The sequence below is a fragment of the Manis pentadactyla genome, chromosome 10 (assembly GCF_030020395.1).
Source record: "Manis pentadactyla isolate mManPen7 chromosome 10, mManPen7.hap1, whole genome shotgun sequence".
NCBI classification, from domain to species: domain Eukaryota; kingdom Metazoa; phylum Chordata; class Mammalia; order Pholidota; family Manidae; genus Manis; species Manis pentadactyla.
Genome location: NC_080028.1, coordinates 74,043,005 through 74,060,297, shown reverse-complemented (window position 1 = coordinate 74,060,297; position 17,293 = coordinate 74,043,005). Strand labels below are relative to the sequence as shown.

Sequence of the window (17,293 nt, the reverse complement as noted above, 5' to 3'; positions counted from 1 at the left end):
CTGTGTGTGTCTGCAGGTCTGACTTGAGTCCCTTGTAGGCAGCATATAGATGGGTCTTGCCTTTTATCTATTCAGTCACTCTGTGTCTTTTGACTGTTGCATTTAGTCCATTTACATCAAAGTAATTATAGTCCATTTACATCAAAATAATTATTGTTAGCTGTGTGCTTTTTGTCATTTTTGTAAATGTTCCTTGTTGTTTTGTTCTCTGGTTCTTTCTTCTCTTGCTCTTTCCCTTTGTGCATGATGACTTCTTTATGGTTGGATTCCTTTCTCTTTATTTTTTGTGTATCTATTATAGACTTTTGGTGTGTGGTTACCAAGTGGTTTATATATGATGGCTTACATGTAAAGCAGTCTAAATTAAGCTGATGGTCATTTAAGTTCAAATGCATTCTAACAGCACATTTTTAACTACCTCACCTCCATCTTTTATGTCAATTATGTCTGTTTTTTTAAATTTCTTAATTTTTTAAAATTTTGGTACCATTAATCTACAATTACATGTAGAACATTATGTTTACTAGGCTCCCCCCTTCACCAAGTCCCCCCCACATACTCCTTCACAGTCACTGTCCATCTGCATAATAAGATGCTATAAAATCACTACTTGTCTTCTCTGTGTTGCACAGCCCTCCCCTTGCCCCCCACACACTATATATGCTAATTGTAATGCCCTCTTTCTTTTTCCCCGCCCTTATCCCTCCCTTCCCACCCATCCTCCCCAGTTCCTTTCTCTTTGGTAACTGTTAGTCCATCCTTGGGTTCTGTGATTCTGCTGCTGTTTTATTCCTTCAGTTTTCCTTTGTTCTTATAGTCCACATATGAGTGAAATCATTTGGTACTTGTCTTTCTCTGCCTGGCTTATTTCACTGAGCATAGTACCCTCTAGCTCTATGATGTCTCTTTTGACACCTTTTTATTAGTGATTGTCTTTGTTAATGTTTAGAATTAGTTGATTTTACTACTTTATTTTTGATCTTCATAATACCTTTTCAGTGATTGGTCTGCTACCTTTGCTGTTCACTTTTACCAATGCAAGTTTTTCTTTTCATAATTTTCTTGCTTTTAATTGTGGTACTTTTTTTTCCTTTTAAATAAGGCCCTTTAACATTTCCTGTAAGGCTGGTATAGTGATAGTGAACTCCTTTAACCTGTGTTCATCTGAGAAGTCCTTTATCTCTCCTTCGGATCTGAATGACAACCTTGCTGGGTAGAGTATTCTTGGTTGCAGGGTTTTTCTTTTTTTCCCTTTCAGCAATTTGACTATACTGTGCCACTCCCTCTGGTCTATGGAGTTTCTGCTGAAAAATCAGCTGATCACCTTATGGGGTGTCCCCTGTAGGGAACTCTTTGCTTTTCTCTCAGTGCTTTTAAGATTCTCTTTGTCTTTGAAAGTTTACTTATTATGTGTCTATGTGTGGACCTCATTGGGTTCCTTTGTTTGGGTCCCTGTGCCTGCTGGACCTGGAGGTCTGTTTCCTTCCCCAGTTTAGGGAATCTTTTGGCTCTTATTTCTTCAAATAAATTTTCTACCCCTTTCTCTCTCTTCTCCTTCTGGGACGCCTATAATGTAAATGTGAGGATGTTTTGATATCTCACTGCTCCCTTAACCTGTCCTTGTACCTTTTTATTCTTTTTACTTTTTGCTGTTCAGCTTGAGTGCTTTCTGTTACTCTTTCAGATTGCTGGTTTGTTTTCTGCATCCTGTAATCAGCTGTTGATTCCCTCTAGTATTTTTCATTTCACTTACTGTATTCCTCATCACTGACTGGTTCCTTTTTATACTTTCTTTCTCTTTGTTGAGGTTCTCACTGAGTTCATCCATTCTCAAGTCTGTTGAGTATCTGTATAATAATTGTTTGAGCTCTTTTTCAGGTAAATCAGTTAACTCTGTTTTATTTATTTTTTCCAAAGTTTTGTCTTGTTCTGTCATTTGGAACATATTCTTGTCCCCCCATTTTGCTTCACTCTCTGTGCTTGATTAGGAGTTAGATGAAAGGGTTACTTTTCTCACTGCTGAAGAATTGGCCTTGTGAAGGAAGGACCCCTTAGGTAAACCATACATGCCTAGTGGTTTTAGGTGGCTGCCTGGGTGGACACTGGTTGAGTACAGGCTAGTGCAGTGTTGGCAGGCCTGTTATACACTCTAGGGAACTCACAGGTCTCACTGGTGGGGGCTGTGCGTGCAGACTGAAGCAGGCAGCAAGGTAGCATGCTCTGGGGATCTCTTGAGTAGGCTCTGGGAGATGGTGGGTACAGGTGGGGTGAACCTGGGTGGCACTGCTAGATCCCTGGCATGTGTGTCTGCGTGTGGTTGAGGCTGGGAGGCTGCTTAGACCTTGTTTGGAATTGGCAAGTGTGCCTGGACCCTGTGACCATCCAGCTGCAGTATCAATATACAGAAGAAATGCAAACCATGGCATTCATCTTTAATCCCAGAGTTCCTGCACTTTCTTCGCTAAATGACAGGTATTTTAGTTCTGAAAATCAGGTTTTTTTACTTATGGTTTAGATACACTTTAAAACTGAAGGCTTTTTTTCCTGTGCTCCAGGGCAGGGAATCTCACCTGGGTCCCTCCCCACTGCGGGTTGCTGTTGTGGGGATGGGGCTCCCACCATGACAATGTCTGCAGCTCTCCTGCCATTTTATGTGATATATTTCTGTCCCTCATTGTATAAAGGTATTACAACCTCAGTTCTTTCTCAAGAAAAGGTTTTGTGTGTAGGTATGAGGAGCAGGGGTCAGGTTCTTTCTCCTGTGGAGATGTTAGAAATTTATTATTTTCTTGCAACCAACGCTTTTTTTGAGGTCTTACCTTTGGGCAAAGGAGAGATTGGCTGTAAGGTGAGATGGGAAAAGCGTTTTGGCAAATGAATCAGGTCCATCCATCTCTCCAAATGTAGAGTCACTTAAATTCTCCAGACTATTTTGGTGTAGCTGTGAAGTCCCATTTGGGTCTCAGGGGCACACTTTGCTTTTAAGGATTCTGAAAGGTGAATTAAAGTCATCTGTAACCTGTGCACTGTCAATCCTTGGCCATGGCCTTCAGGAGGCATGTATAAACATAATAAGGTCAAAACTTGAGGATGGAGAACTAGTCTTCCTAATGACTTGTGAAGGTCTCACTGGGGGATAGGAAACCTTGGTTCTAGTACTGACCATGGTACTAATATCTTGGTAGCTTCAGGGAAGTTACTTCATTTATCTATTATGTGTGGAATGAAGAGGCTGAAATTTGGACTTTCCCAGGTGACCATCTGAGTTTCCATTTCTGGATGAATTATTAAGGTAAGGCTATCTGCTGTAACAGGTAAATTCTCAGTGGCATAACACAGTACATGTTTATGTCTTTTCATGTCATAGTCAAACAGGGATGACTGGTCAGGTGGCCTTCCATGTGGCTTCCAGAGGCCTGGCATCTCCCAAATTGTGGCTGCTCTCTTTTAAGTTGGGAGCTTTGTGACATTTCCAAGAACAGCAATAAAAGAGAACAGCTAAGCAAATGCCCCAAATTAAAGTGGTTCAAAATATTGGAACTGGTAAATGGAGAGAGAGAGAGGAGACTCTCATAGGAGGTTTGATGAGGCAGGTCTAGAAGTGCTGTGCAACAATTCCATCCTCATTCCTGGGCCAGAAGTTGGGCACATGGCCACACCTAAGGGCAGGGATGTCTGGGAAATGTAGTCTGTGTGGTAAAGAGGAAAGGGAAACAGGTTTGCTACATAACCAGCCAGCTGGGTATAGAAACTGTTTGCCACATTAAATGGCATTCCTTCCTTGTTAAGGAAGGGTTTAAAACCATGTACTTCTGCCTCAACCAGGGGAATCATTTGCAGGATGGTGTTGCAATAATCTTGTTGAGAGAGGACAGTAGGCTTGATTAGGAAGTACATCCACACATTCAAGTTTTCCCAGGAAAGGCTCAGTTTATGCCTGTGTCCCAGCATTCCATCCAGTTGGTGCCCCAGTATGGGTGACAAATTAATATAGTCACCCAAATACTAAGGGATGGACAGGCAGAGGAGGGGAGGACAGGATGCGTGAAGATGTATGATATTGCTCAAAGGAAGCCACAAGCTGCTGTTCCATAAAGACAGGTTGTTTTTTTTTTTTAATTTTAAAATTCTGCATCTGAAAACACAGGCTGACAGCATCTATATACACCTGCAGTGTTTTTGGTATGATACAGTATTTAATACATCCACTGTTTTCTGCAAAAAATTTTGCTTTGTCAGACAAACAAATTCCCCTAGACAAAAAAAATACAGCTAAGGCACAATTTCGTTGTTGTTTTTCTGCTAAATGAAAAGACAGAGAAGGTGCAAAAATGGGCGATAGTGCAATCATTTCCAAGAATCACGTTCTACCCCGAGGAAAAGCATTCGGATGATGGGAACTTTGATTACTGGTCAATTTCAGATAGTTCAATAGCTTTTAAAATACTCCTTTAAATAAGTAGCAAAATATCTACATCTTTCAGTGTGTGCCATTTGAATTTGAATTCTTTTTTTAAACTTTATTTACATATCCTCTCTCTTTTTTTAAAATCAATACATTACAAAATATTTCTGTACAGTTTTATGCATATTATGATCTATAACAAAATAGTTATTTTTTAAAACTATATCACCACATATCTTTGAAAAAAAATGAGGGCGATGGTAATAACTTACTGTGAGACCTCTAAAAAAATACCTAAATGCTACTGACGACACAATATTAAAAAAAAAAAAAACAGACAGACAGACTACGGAGATGATTGCGCTTAATTCCAGTGAATTTCCTATGAAAACCCTGGGGATGTCTTTGGCCTCCATCAGCCCTGGGGCGACAGTGGGAGTGGGGTGGGGAGGAGAGGCTCGGGAAGTATGGAGCACGTGGTCCCTTTGCAAACACAACCCATCCACTGGGACTATTTAATGCTATCACTTTCCAGGCAGGGAGGACAAAGAGATAAACTGAGACTCTCTCCTGATTTACCCTTGAATGAAGTACAGAAAGTCACCAAGCCTTTGGCTGGGGAGGGTTGGAAAGCCCACAGGAGCCCTTGGCTGGTGACGAAACCATCCCTTTCAGGGGCGATGTGCCCTAGGGAGTGTGGTGGGAGGGGGCTGAGATTGACATGAGCACCCAAGCCTTCATTTTACCCATAGGAAAAATGGAAGAATATTTTTCTTCTAGATGACACTTATAAGCAGCTTCTATCACACCTACAAACTACAGACTGGCAGCCCCTCATTAGGAGGTTTTACCACAAAAACCTTGAGTTACTCTTTCTTCTTGGATGTTGGTGGAAATTGGAGGGAGAGGGCTGTCAGCTTTCCAAAAATAATTTTAAGGCCACATTTTAAAAAAGAGAAACCTAAGGCTTTTGGGGGCAGATGGGGGAGGATAAGCAAGTCAGAAGGAAATGAGGAAAGGAGGCGGTGAGGTGTGGGAACTGCTTTCCTGGGCGGGGTGGGGGTCTGTAGGCAAAGGTGGTTGGCGTATTCCCAGCAAGGGGTAGGGCCACTTTCTCCCTGCATGGGGCTCAGCAAGGACAGAGCCAAAGACAACGTGAGGGGCAGACACAGGTGGCGCACGAAAGCCCTCCTCTGTCTCAAGAGGGGTCTATACAGTATCTGGTTTGCAAGGTACAAAAAATAATACTTCTGAGATAGGAGTTGAGGGGGGAGGAAAGAGAAACAGAGACACAGAGAGAGAATTTGCATAGATTGTACATTCAGCTGAAGCAGATTTTGGACACCTTTGTTTCCCCTCCAGGTAAACTTCTCAGCAGACACAATGAGGTAGCGCCTGTGGTAGACCCAAGGGCAAAGTAGGTAACTGAGGACAGCCTGGGAACAAGCATGGCTTCCTGGAGCCTTCTAGACATGTGGTGAGATGGCTGCTAAAACCTGGGACCTGGAGAAAGCCGGGCTGTTTGAGTTACCATGCTGTGAGACCCTGTTCTTGACCTCGCTGCCTGGAGGAAGGAATGGACCTCTTTCTGTTTAAGGGGCAGAGTGTCAAGGCCTCCAGATTCTGTTCCTTCTCTCCTTTAGCATTAACTGTCCTACCACCAGGAGTGCAAGTTCCAGGGCTGCTGTCTCTTTGGGACAGGACTGTCTCGTAAGAGGTTTCTGATCCTTCCCAATGTTGGCTTTTCCCCTAGCCCACCAGGGCAACACCTAACCTCACTTTATACCCCTCTCCAGGGAGCAATGGTGGCTGACCTGTGGGATTTCTCTTTGCCTGCACTCTTAAGAAAAATTTGCTGCCATTTAAAAATCAAATTTCCTAGTAAAATCTGTACTTCTGGCTTTCCTTACCAAGCTGGCAGGTTTTACTATGTGCTTACCTACCACACATGGCACAACGGGCTACAGCCGCATAGCTACTGCTTTTTTTGGATAGGCCACGTACATGCCAGCAGACCGCAGTCTCCACCACTCCCTACTGTCTTATACTAAGTATGCTAGTATCTCAGATCCCATGGGCAGCTGTGGCCCTTACCATACAGCGGGGCTTGGATCTGGTGGACCTTTGCCAACAGCTGATTTGGTCTACTTGCCCTGGGGGCTTCAGGGGTGCTTGTGTCCTGAGTCCCAAGTGGACTTGGTTGTGAAAGGGGTCCTGGCTCACACCCCACACCCAGCAGTTTCTGCTCTCCTCTAGTCTGTATTTTCTTGGCAAAGAGATCAAGCCAGTATCCTCCTTGCACCTGCAAGCTAGGGAACCACAAGGAAGCAGGCATGGTCCACCCAACCCAGGCACGTGCCCAGAGTAGCTATAATCTGCCTCTTTCAGTTTCACTCACCCTCTCTAAACTCCACTTACATTGTAAAAGCTAAATGAGAAATGAAGTCAGAATGACTACTGAGCAGAAAGGCCTTTCTCCAAAGGCAGGGACAGGTACAGTTGATAAAGCACGGGGTCCTGGGCAGTGGGACTTGGGGAGGCTGCCTGGGTGATCGGACAGAGCACTGCAGCCTATCGCTGCTTCCTTCTCCCTGACAGCCGACCCTGCCCCACCTCTAAGCCTTCCTGAAGTCCCAGGGACCTGGTCAGTGGCACAGCCAACAGCTACTGTGCCTCTGCAGATTTCTGGAGCCCGCGGTGTCATGGTTTTGAAAGCCTCAGCCAGCCACTGCTCCAGACTGCCTGACCAATAGCCCCTAACAAAGAAATCCTCAGGCAGATTAAAAAAATGTTGAACTATCTTCCCTGGGAAAACACACCCTTTTCTCAAATCATCCTGGGCTTTGTTTGGAATTCTTTTTTTAAGCAATGATAACATCTGTGAAGTTATTCTCTGGTTTACAAACAGGGGACATAGGGAACACCCTGTGTGATTGCCCAGCTTTGCGAATTCGCTAAGGTGAGCAGGGAGCGCAGCCCGGTGCAGGGAGGGGTGGGGACGGTCCACAGAGTGAGCCAGCTCTGCCACTCCAATGTCAGTTGCAGGGCAGGGACAAGTCAGCATGTTAGTGGGTGCAGGAGGCCCGGCCGGGCATCTTGGGCACACTGTGTGCTGGCTGTGCCAGCTAAGCACCCCCAGAGCCATGCAAGACACTGGGGCCTGGTGGGGAGGATGTGGCTCTGGCCTCCTGGTGCCTACAGAGTTTGTGTATCCGCGAAGTGCTCCCGGGGGCCGAGCACCACTCTGCGGGCCTGGTCTGCAGACCAGTGGCTCCTGGGCCTGGAAGGTGCCTGTTTCCATCTGTCATCTTGTCACAGTGGTTAGACTGGCAGTAGGAGGGAAGCTCTGGGGCAGGCATGCTCTCCTTCTACACAGGTCCTCAGCCTGTTGTGTCCCTGTGCCGGGCAGCGGGGATGGCTCAGGAATCCCAAATGCGACCCCCCCACCCCCCGCCCCAGAACTGGAGCCCTGGCTAACAGCCTGCAGGAGGAAAATTGAGGCACCGGTGTTCCCCAGACTCCCCCCAACCCCTTGGGTGCATGAAGCTGGTCAGAGCATTCTCCTTGTGGTGTCCAACACCCCTGCTTTCCTCTGAGGATGTGGGGAATGTAGAGCAGACAGAGAGATGGAAAGAGAGACAGGTGCTAGGGCAAGGGGTGGGGAGGGGGCCTTTTGTGAATAAAGGCAGCTTCAGTTAGTAAGATAACATAATTGACAAGCTGCAAAAACAGCACCTACTAATTAATTAGTCATTGACTAAACATATAAATAATAAATATCTAAAGTGTCCCTTCTCTGCATTCTCCATCACCCATAGGACACCCTGCCTTGCTGGTGGTGGTGGGGATGGTTTTGGGGGCGACAGCTGAAAGGTCACGGGAAGTGGGCTGCAGTGCCCCAAACCCCTGGCTGGAGAGAGAAACACACATGGACTGGCTCTCCACCTTTGCAAGCAGGGGCGATGCTTTTCCAAGGAGTGGGTGGGGTTAGAGGGAGAAGGGCTCTCTGGATGAGCAGGGCGCCCTCCGAGGGACACGCGGCAGGGACACCCTTCGGGTTTCTGGTAACTCCAGCAATTTGAATACTATTGTTTAGTATTGTTTAGGTTTAAATAACCAGATATTCAAGCTTCCCATGTTTTCACTGCATATCAGATGGGCCCGTTGGCACCTCGGATGAGGAAGGGTGTGAATTTAATAAAAACCAAATCTGAAATGGTTTTTCCTGGATGTGAAAAGTCCGGTCCATGCGGGTTGGTCTATCCCAACAGCACCAAGTGGGCGATTCACAAAGGTTTGGAGTGCCTGACCTCAGAACGGAGGGGCTCGGCAGGGCACGCGTATTGCTGTGCATCCAGCATGGGTGTGGCTGCAAACAGGCTCTGTGGTTCAGGGCCACAGTCCCCAAAGTGCCCATTGTCAAAGGCTGGAGAGGTCCTGGTCCCATGAATGGACAGGAGACTTCCTGCTCATAAGCATCAGCCTGTTTCTGCTGCCTCATGTGGCACCCTTGAGGGAGGGTGGCCTGGAACTCAGGACATGTGGCAATCACACTTGGGGTGGACCTTGGCCATGTCATAGCAAAAGGTTTCCCACCCATCTGGTTTCTGAGGGGGAGGGGCCTGGCACGAGGGGTTCCCAGCCCAGAGGAGTGGGGAGATGAGCTGAAGGGCAGGGCTGTAGGGCAAACCCACTGTCTGGGCAGTGCTTTTCAAACTAGGTTTGCAGAGCCCTTGGTTCTGAAGAGGTACCTTAGGAGATGCCCCTGACAACGGGACCACCTGGTGGGCTGAGCTTTGAGAGCCAACCTCACATGCCCCAGCTTTGGCCAGAGCAGCCTGGATTTCACCTGACCCTTGAACTTCCAGCTATAACTGTGCTTAGTAAACAATGTTCTGCTGCTCAAAATAAAAGTTCGAGAATCACTGGTCTGCGGGGGCCAGGTCACTGGAAGGGGCGGGCGTGTGACAAGGAGCCTGTAGGACTTGAGAACCAACCAGAAGAGGTAAGAACACCTCGGTGCTGGGACTGAGCCATCCCCACCCCCTGCAGCCAGATGGCCAAATGCAGGTTGTCGGCAGAACCTGCTTTGGCCTCCAAACCTTCCCTCTCCATCATTCCATGGCCAGGGAAACCCTTCTCACCAAGGCACCCCCAGGGGTGGGAGGCCAGATCCAGGCCCCACTGGCCCTCTGGCTGCTTTCCCTGTAAGACCCGCTGTGGCTCACGTGCCGGGTGCTACCTGAGCCGGCCATCAGGTTTGACAGCCCCCAGCTCTGACTTGGGGTCGGGGCTAAAGGCGCTCCAGGCCGTCTGGCTGCAGGTCTGCAGGACAGGGCAGGCTGTGGGGCCTGTGGTGCAGATGTCCATGGCGGTCCACATGCTGCTCACCAGAGAGTCCAGCCAGTGCTCCAGTATGGCGCCCGTGGAAGCGGCATTCCTCCGAGCCTGCTCCACTTGGGCCGGGCTGATGGGCAGGCTGAGGACTGGGTTCAGGCTCTGGAAGCTCTGCTCCATGTAGGCGCTGTGGGGGGGCCCGTTGTGCAGCTTCAGTGCCTCCTCTGCAAGCCAAAGGGAACAATTCTATTAGAAGAGCCAAGGGCCAGGTGCTGTGCATCACCATTTAATTCCTGCAACAACCCCGTGAGAGAGTTCTTTAGCGGTCCCACCATACAGATGGTGAAACAGAGACTGCAAGGACATTGCTTCAACAGCGACGAGCTGGCCTGTGCAGGGCGTGGCCCCTCTGTTCACTCAGCATGCAGGTGCTAAACCTCTATCCGCAAGGCATTCAAGCCTTTATTTGATAAAGATCGCTGAGCGCCAGGCTCCATTCTATGTGGCGGAGTGAACCAGACAGTCAAGGTTACAATCCAGTGGGGAGAGGCTGCTGATGATAAAGAGGTAAACAAGTTAAATAAGGGCAGGTCAATCTGTGGAAAGGCTCATGAAGGGAACAGGGGGTATGGAGGCAGAGCAGGGGCCTGGCAAACTACAGCCCTTGGGCCAAAGCCAGCTCACCTCCTGCAAATAAAGTTTACTGGAATGTGCCTAGGCCCATGTGTGCACATATTCTTTACAGCCGCCTTTGTGCTACCACAGCAGAGCACAGTAGCTGACACAGAGATTGTATGTGGCCCACAAAGGCACAAATATTTACTATCTAGCCTTTTACAGCAAAAGTGTGCTGCTCTCTGGGTTAGCAAGATGAGGGGGCTTGAGGGGTGCGCAGGGGAGACTCTCTGAGGAGGTGACGTTTGAGCTGAGTGCTAATCACTGGGAAAGCAGCAGATCCCAAGGAAGTGAATACCAGGCAGAGGGAGCTGTGAGTACAAAACCTCCCAAGCACCTCTCTCACAGCAAATGAGGGTCGACACCAGGGTCTGAGCCAGGGTCGGTTGAGCTCAGTCAGCTCTCAACCAACACTTCATGCAGGAGCAAAGGGACCACAGTCAGGCTGCCTGAATCCCCAGGTCCCACCTGCCATACTTCGATGCCCTGATCCTTAGTTTCCCGAGTGATAAAGTGGGTAGAGCACTGATACCTTCCTCACAGCCCTGTGACAGCTGCACATGCTGACTCATATATAGGGCTCCAAATGGCAACCGGCACATACGAAGTGCTTGGAAAAGTTTAGTTAGAATTACTGTTGGATGTATTAACATGCAATCTGTACACACATATGCCACTACAGAACTGGTTTTATTATCCCCATTTCACAGATAGGGAAACAGAGGCAGCTGTAGTTGGAGACAGATCTGGGGTCAAATCCAGATGGGCTGACTCCAAAGGCCATGCCTGCCATCACGATGCTCCACCTGCAGGCGCCGCCACCGGCTAGAAATGGACACTGGCTTTGACTTCAGTTGTATTTTCTCATCTGGGAGCCAGCCTTTCACAGGCTTGGTTTCCCCTTCTGTAAAATGGATCCTCATCCTCGTGCCGATAGACCCACAGGGCTGACAAGAGGCTCCAGCAGAAGGGTGTACATTTTGTAAACAGTAACAAAACATATAAAAGGGGAACTGTGACTGCTTCCTGGGGCGTAAAGATGGGGAACCAAAAAGGGTAGACATTTCTGTTTTGGAGAGGGGTTCCCACTCATTGCTTATTTTCTTGCCAAATACAAGAATATATATTTTTAAGCAGACTGGCCGATGATTCTGATGAGCTGTATTTTACCACCTCAACTTTTGCTGTAGCTGAGAGAGCTGGGATGGGAGGAAATCTCCTTACAAGAGGCGCACACTTCAGGCGACAGTGCTTCCCGTCTGCTTGACAGTGGCCGCCACCTGCAGTGGCAACCAGGAGAGCTGGAGAGTCAGAGGTTATTTTCTAACAGGTGCAGCCCTGAGTGGGGAAGAGGGAGGAAGAAAGGCCATACGTCTGCCCTTCTAAAAGCAACGGGGAAACTAGTTGAATTAAAAACACGCTTTGACGAACACCAACAAGAAAGTCATTCCCTCAATCCCCAGTGCTCAGGGGGCTGGGCCCCATGGTTTGGAGGGGCGAGGTGGGAGGAGGGAGAGCAGAGCCTCTCACTTTCAAGGCAGCTGGCACTGTGGTCATAAATCGGGCCCTAGCCCACCATTCCCTGATGCTGGCAGAGAGGGTGGGCAGCTCCTGTACCATCTGCCAGGAGAACAGAGCCTGATTCCTCTACCAGAGCCTCTCGGTGCCTCCATTTCTGCAGAGGTGGGGAGCTGGAGAGGCGGGAGGCACCCAAACTGACAAGCAGCAGGACATGCAAAGTAAAAAAGGAGCAGCTAACAAACATTTGAACACTGGGAACCAAATATTGTGGTTGATGCAGAAAACCCTTGTGAAAAATGAGGTTAATGTGGGGAATGCTATTACAGCATCAGCCAGCGATGCTTGCCTCTATAATTAAATTTTCCTCAATTCCACCTCATCAGATTTCTTGAGATTACCAGGGACGCAACAATAGCAAATTACTCTTGATGAATCATTTTACAAATTGCACTGCTCCCACCTTTGCGTTCCCTGTCACTGGAACATCGTTAACAAATACAATTACTGATCCTGGGGGGCTGCTCCCAGTGGGGGAACACGACCCCTGGCTCATCGTGGGCCTGGCATGGGTGAGAAGAGTCTTATCACCTCCAGAAACTCCAGGAGAAAAAACTGGAATAATCGAGGTCCAGTGAATGGCCCTGAGCTATTTTATTGGTGTGGGGGTGGATTCAAAGCCACTTCTTAATTCTCACAGGTGTATCTGAAGCCAAGAGGAGACTGCCATTTCCATCCCTCCCCTCCACATCTGCGTTTTGGAACCCTGACGGATGCTGAGTATGTGGACCCAATCAAGGGGACACTGGAGGGCCCTAAGAAGTGGCCTCCGGCCAGATAGCTGTACAGAGGCTGTCTTTTGCCTGTTCCATAAGGGAGAGGGAAGCCGACTTCCAGCTCAAGAAAACAGGAGGCCTCTATCTGCTTGCTTAAGCACAGAAACTTAGCAGAGGTCCACAGAATTCGCTTCAATACTCACATCTTAGGACTCCAGGCACCCTCTCCCCATATCTGTGTTCATCCCTCCTTGTGTCATTAGCTAAATGGTACCCATCCTAGAACTCTTTTTATCTAAAAGAGGCTGTACTACATTTCTGGGTTTGTGACCTGCTAGATGGAGATGAACAATTTCAGATACAGAGAGATCTTGAAATCCTGTTTCTAGGAATCTGTTTTAGGGATGTATCTGCAGAGGCTCATACAATTTTAGGTCTAAGACTTTTCTTTGCAGTGTGATCTGTAACAACAGCCAAAGAAGCTATGTGTCTACCAATGAGAAGATAGATGAATTGTGGGTCCACCCAGTGAAATACTATGAAGCTGGTAGCTTTATATAAACTGACTTGGAAAGTGAGAAAAGGAAGTTTCACTAGAAAATACTCCATTTACAAAAATGATAATGTGGTTGTGATTTGTATATTTTCAACCAGTTTTATGCTTTAAAAGCACTGAGAAACCTCTAGAATGCACATCAAACTCTTGGCAGTGGTTATGGAGGCAAGACTGTATGGGGATGAAGATGTTCCCTGTGATAAAAGGAGGAGGAGAGGAGAAAATAGTAAAATAAAAGTAGAAGCGGGTACAAGATGGCGGCATAGAAAGTGCCTCAGCCCATCTTCTTCCACATATGTGCCAAATCCACACCTACACATGGAACAATTCATCCTGAGGAGAAGAGAGGCCTGAGTGAACACCTTGCAAACAGTGAGGGATGAAAAAAAACCCCAAAAATGACAGGAGAGAGAGAGAGAGAGAGAGAGAGAGAGAGAGAGAGAGAGAGAGAGAGAGAGAGAGAGAGAGACGGTATGGAGAAGTCCCATCTCCTAATGCGGCCCTGTCGTAGGGAGGATATTGCAGAGGGTCTGAGCACAGATTCACCTGTCCTGGGCACAGAAAAAGGGCCATGGGCTGGAGAGAGTTTAAAAGCCAATGATGATTATAAATGAAAGATGATTTTCAGAACTAAAGCACCTGCCACACTGCAGGAAGCTGCTAGAACTCTGTCTGGGACTGGAGGTGCTGGTGGGGGCAACTGTTTATGTTCTGCCACCCAATGACAGTGTAGATAGAAGCAGGGTCAGGGTGAACACACCCGCTCCAGATGTGACAGAGTAGGCTTCCTGGCTCTCATCTGTACCCAGACATGCCTCTGAGAGATCCAGCGGTCCAACCAAGGCAGACGTGGAGGAGAGGCAGTATTTGTGCAATTCTGGCCTGCTGCCAACCTGGGAGACCCTTGGACTGTGCCACTCCACCCGAGTGCCCCATTAGTGCAGCCCAAGCTGGCACTCACCAGTCACCAGAGAGACCCCCAGCCCTTGCCTTGTAAGCCCCAGATGTGGAACTCCTCAGCCCACACCCACCTGGCCTCCAGACAGCCAGCCAAAGCCATCAGGCAGATGCAGTCTACTTAGGGTTTGTTTCTGCATAAGGCCACGCCATTAAGACAGGAAGAGGTAGCCCTTTGCCCTAACCTATACATAGAAACATAGAAAAATCAAACAAAATGAGGAGACAGGAATATGCTTAAAACAGAAGAACAGAACAAGACTTCAGCAGAAGAACTAAATGAAAGAGAGTTAACCAATTTACTTGATAAAGAGTTTGAAGTAATGGTTATAAATATGCTTGGGAGACTTGAAAGAGTGGATGAGTTCATTGACAACCTCAATAGAGATAGAAAATGTAAAAAAGAACGAATCAGAGATGAGGAATACAATAAATAACACTAGACAGAATCAACAGCAGATTACCGGCAGCAGAAAGCAGATCAGCACTATGGAAGATAGTAATGGAAAGCACTTAGGCTGAACAGCAGAAAGAAAAAAGAAAAAGAAATGAGAATATGTTAAGGGAGTTCTGGGAAAACATGAAATGTCCTAATATTCACATTACAGAAATCCTAGAAGGAGAAGAAAGATAAAGTGGTGGAAAACTTATTTGAAGAAATAATAATTGAAAACTTCCCTAACCTGGGGAAGGAAACAGACCTTCAGGTCCAGGAAGCACATAGAGCCCCAAACAAGATGAACCCAAGGAAGTCCACACCAGGATACATAATAAGTAAAATGTCAAAGATCACAGACAAAGTGAGAACCTTAAAAGCAGTAAGAGAAAAGCAGTAAGTTCCTCACAGAGAAAACCCCATAGGATATTAACTGATATTTCAGCAGAAACTCCACAGGCTAGGAGGGAGTAGCATGCTATACTCAGAGTGCTGAAGGGGAAAAACCTGTAACCAAGAGTCTAACCAGCAAGGTTATCATTCACAATTGAAGGAGAGATAAAGAGCTTCTCTGATGAACCCAGATTAAAGGAATTCGCCACCACTAACCCAGCCTTACAAGATATATTAAAGGGACTTCTTTAAGAGGAAAAGGAAAGGCCATAATTAGAAGAAAATTATGAAAATAACAAATTTCACTAGTAAAAGCAAACAGCAAAGGTAGTAGACCAATCACTGACAAGCTAGTATGAAGATAAAAAAGACAGAAGTAAAATCAATTACATCTAAAAATTAGTTAAGGGAATCACAAAAAAAAAAGGTGCTAAAGAATACATCATCTGTGTCCATCTCTCCTTGTGTCATTGGCTACATGGTACCCACCCTAGAACTCTGTGTGTATGAAACACAGAAAAGGGAGAGTCAAAAATGCACTGCTGTTAGAATTCATTTGACCTTAAGGGACTATCAACTTAACATAGACCACTATATGTGTAATATGACATAAATAAGCCACACAGTAACCACAAACCAAAAACCTATAATAGATACATAAAAAATAAAGAGAAAGGAATCCAACTTAAAGAAGTCATCATGCACAAGGGAAAAGAGCAAGAGAAGAAGGATGGACCAGAGACAAACAACAAAACATCCAGGAAACATCTAACAAAATGGCAAAAAGCACATAGCTATCAATAATTACTTTGGATGTAAATAGAATAATTTACATTACATTACTATGCTGCATTAACATAAATGCACCAGTCAAAAGACACAGGGTGACTGAATGGATAAAAGGCAAGACCCATCTATATGCTGCCTACAAGGGACTCATGTCAGACCTGCAGACACACTCAGACTGAAACTGAAGAGATGGAAAAACATATTCTGTGCAAATAGAAATTACAAAAAAGCTGGAGTAGCAGTACTTATATCACATGAATAGACTTTAAAACAGAGATTGTAACAAGAGACAGAGAAGGACATCATATAATGATTAAGGGCTCAATCCAGCAGGAAGATATGACAATTGTAAATATCTACACACCCAACAGAGGAGGACCTAAATACATAAAACAAATGTTAACAGACATAAAGGAGAAAATGACAGTAATATGATAATAGGGCACTTTAACACCCCACTTACATCAAAGGACAGATCAACCAGACAGAAAGTCACTAAGGAAACAGTGCTTTGAATGGCATATTGGACCAAATGGACTTAATAGATATATACAGAGCATTACATTCAAAAACAGCAGACTACACATTCTTTTCAAGTGCACGTAGAACATTCTCCAAGATCATGTTAGGCCACAAAACAAGTCTTAATAAATTTAAGAAGACTAAATCATACCAAGCATCTTTTCAGACCATAACATTATGAAAATTGGAAGTCAGTTACAAGAAAAAAAAAGGAAAAAAACCACACAAACAAGGAGGTAAACAGTATACTCCTAAACGACCAATAGGTCAATGAAGAAATCAAAGACAAAATTAAAAAATACTTGGAGAATAATGAAAATAGAAAACAACTCAAAACCTTTGGGATACAGCAAATGCAGTTCTAGGGGGAAGTTTATAGCAATAACCTCAACAAACAAGAAAAATCTCAAATTGAACACTACAGTTAAAGAAACTGAAAGAAGAATGATGTCCAAATTAGTAGAAAGAAGGATAATAACAATTAGAGTGTAAATAAATGAAGTAGAGATTAAGAAAACAATACAAAAGATCAATGCAACTAAGAGCTGGTTGTTTGAAAGACAGACAAAATCGATAAACCTTTAGCTAGATTCATCAAGAAAAAGAGGACTAAAAATCAGAAATGAAAGAGGAGAGGTTATGACTGAGTCCACAGAAATATAAATAATCTTTAAAAATGACTGAAAAATTATGTGTCAATGAACCGGACAACCTAGAAGAAATGTATAAATTCCTAAAAACATGCAATCTCTCAAGACTGAATGAGAAAGAAATAAAAAATCTGAACACCAGTAACAAAATTGAAGCAGTAATCAACAAACTCCCAAAACATAATGCCAGAGCCAGATGGCTTCTCAGTTAAATTCTACCAAACATTTAAAGAAGAGTTAATAGCTGTTCTTCTCAAACTATTAAAAATTAAAGAGGAA

At 45.7% G+C, this 17,293-nt stretch overlaps 1 protein-coding gene and 1 long non-coding RNA gene across 4 annotated transcripts in view; one reads left to right on the top strand and one right to left on the bottom strand.

Moving 5' to 3' along the window:
* LOC130679130 (uncharacterized) overlaps positions 1-17,293 on the top strand; it is a 144,475-nt gene that overhangs the window by 112,375 nt on the left and 14,807 nt on the right. The window lies entirely within an intron of this gene.
* XYLT1 (xylosyltransferase 1) overlaps positions 4,088-17,293 on the bottom strand; it is a 320,591-nt gene continuing 307,385 nt past the window's right edge. For all 3 annotated transcript variants that reach the window (XM_057486977.1, XM_057486976.1, XM_057486978.1), the window contains one exon: positions 4,088-9,966. In XM_057486977.1, the coding sequence (XP_057342960.1) occupies positions 9,644-9,966 (323 nt within the window). In that variant the 3' untranslated portion in view covers positions 4,088-9,643. The remainder of the gene's footprint in view (positions 9,967-17,293) is intronic.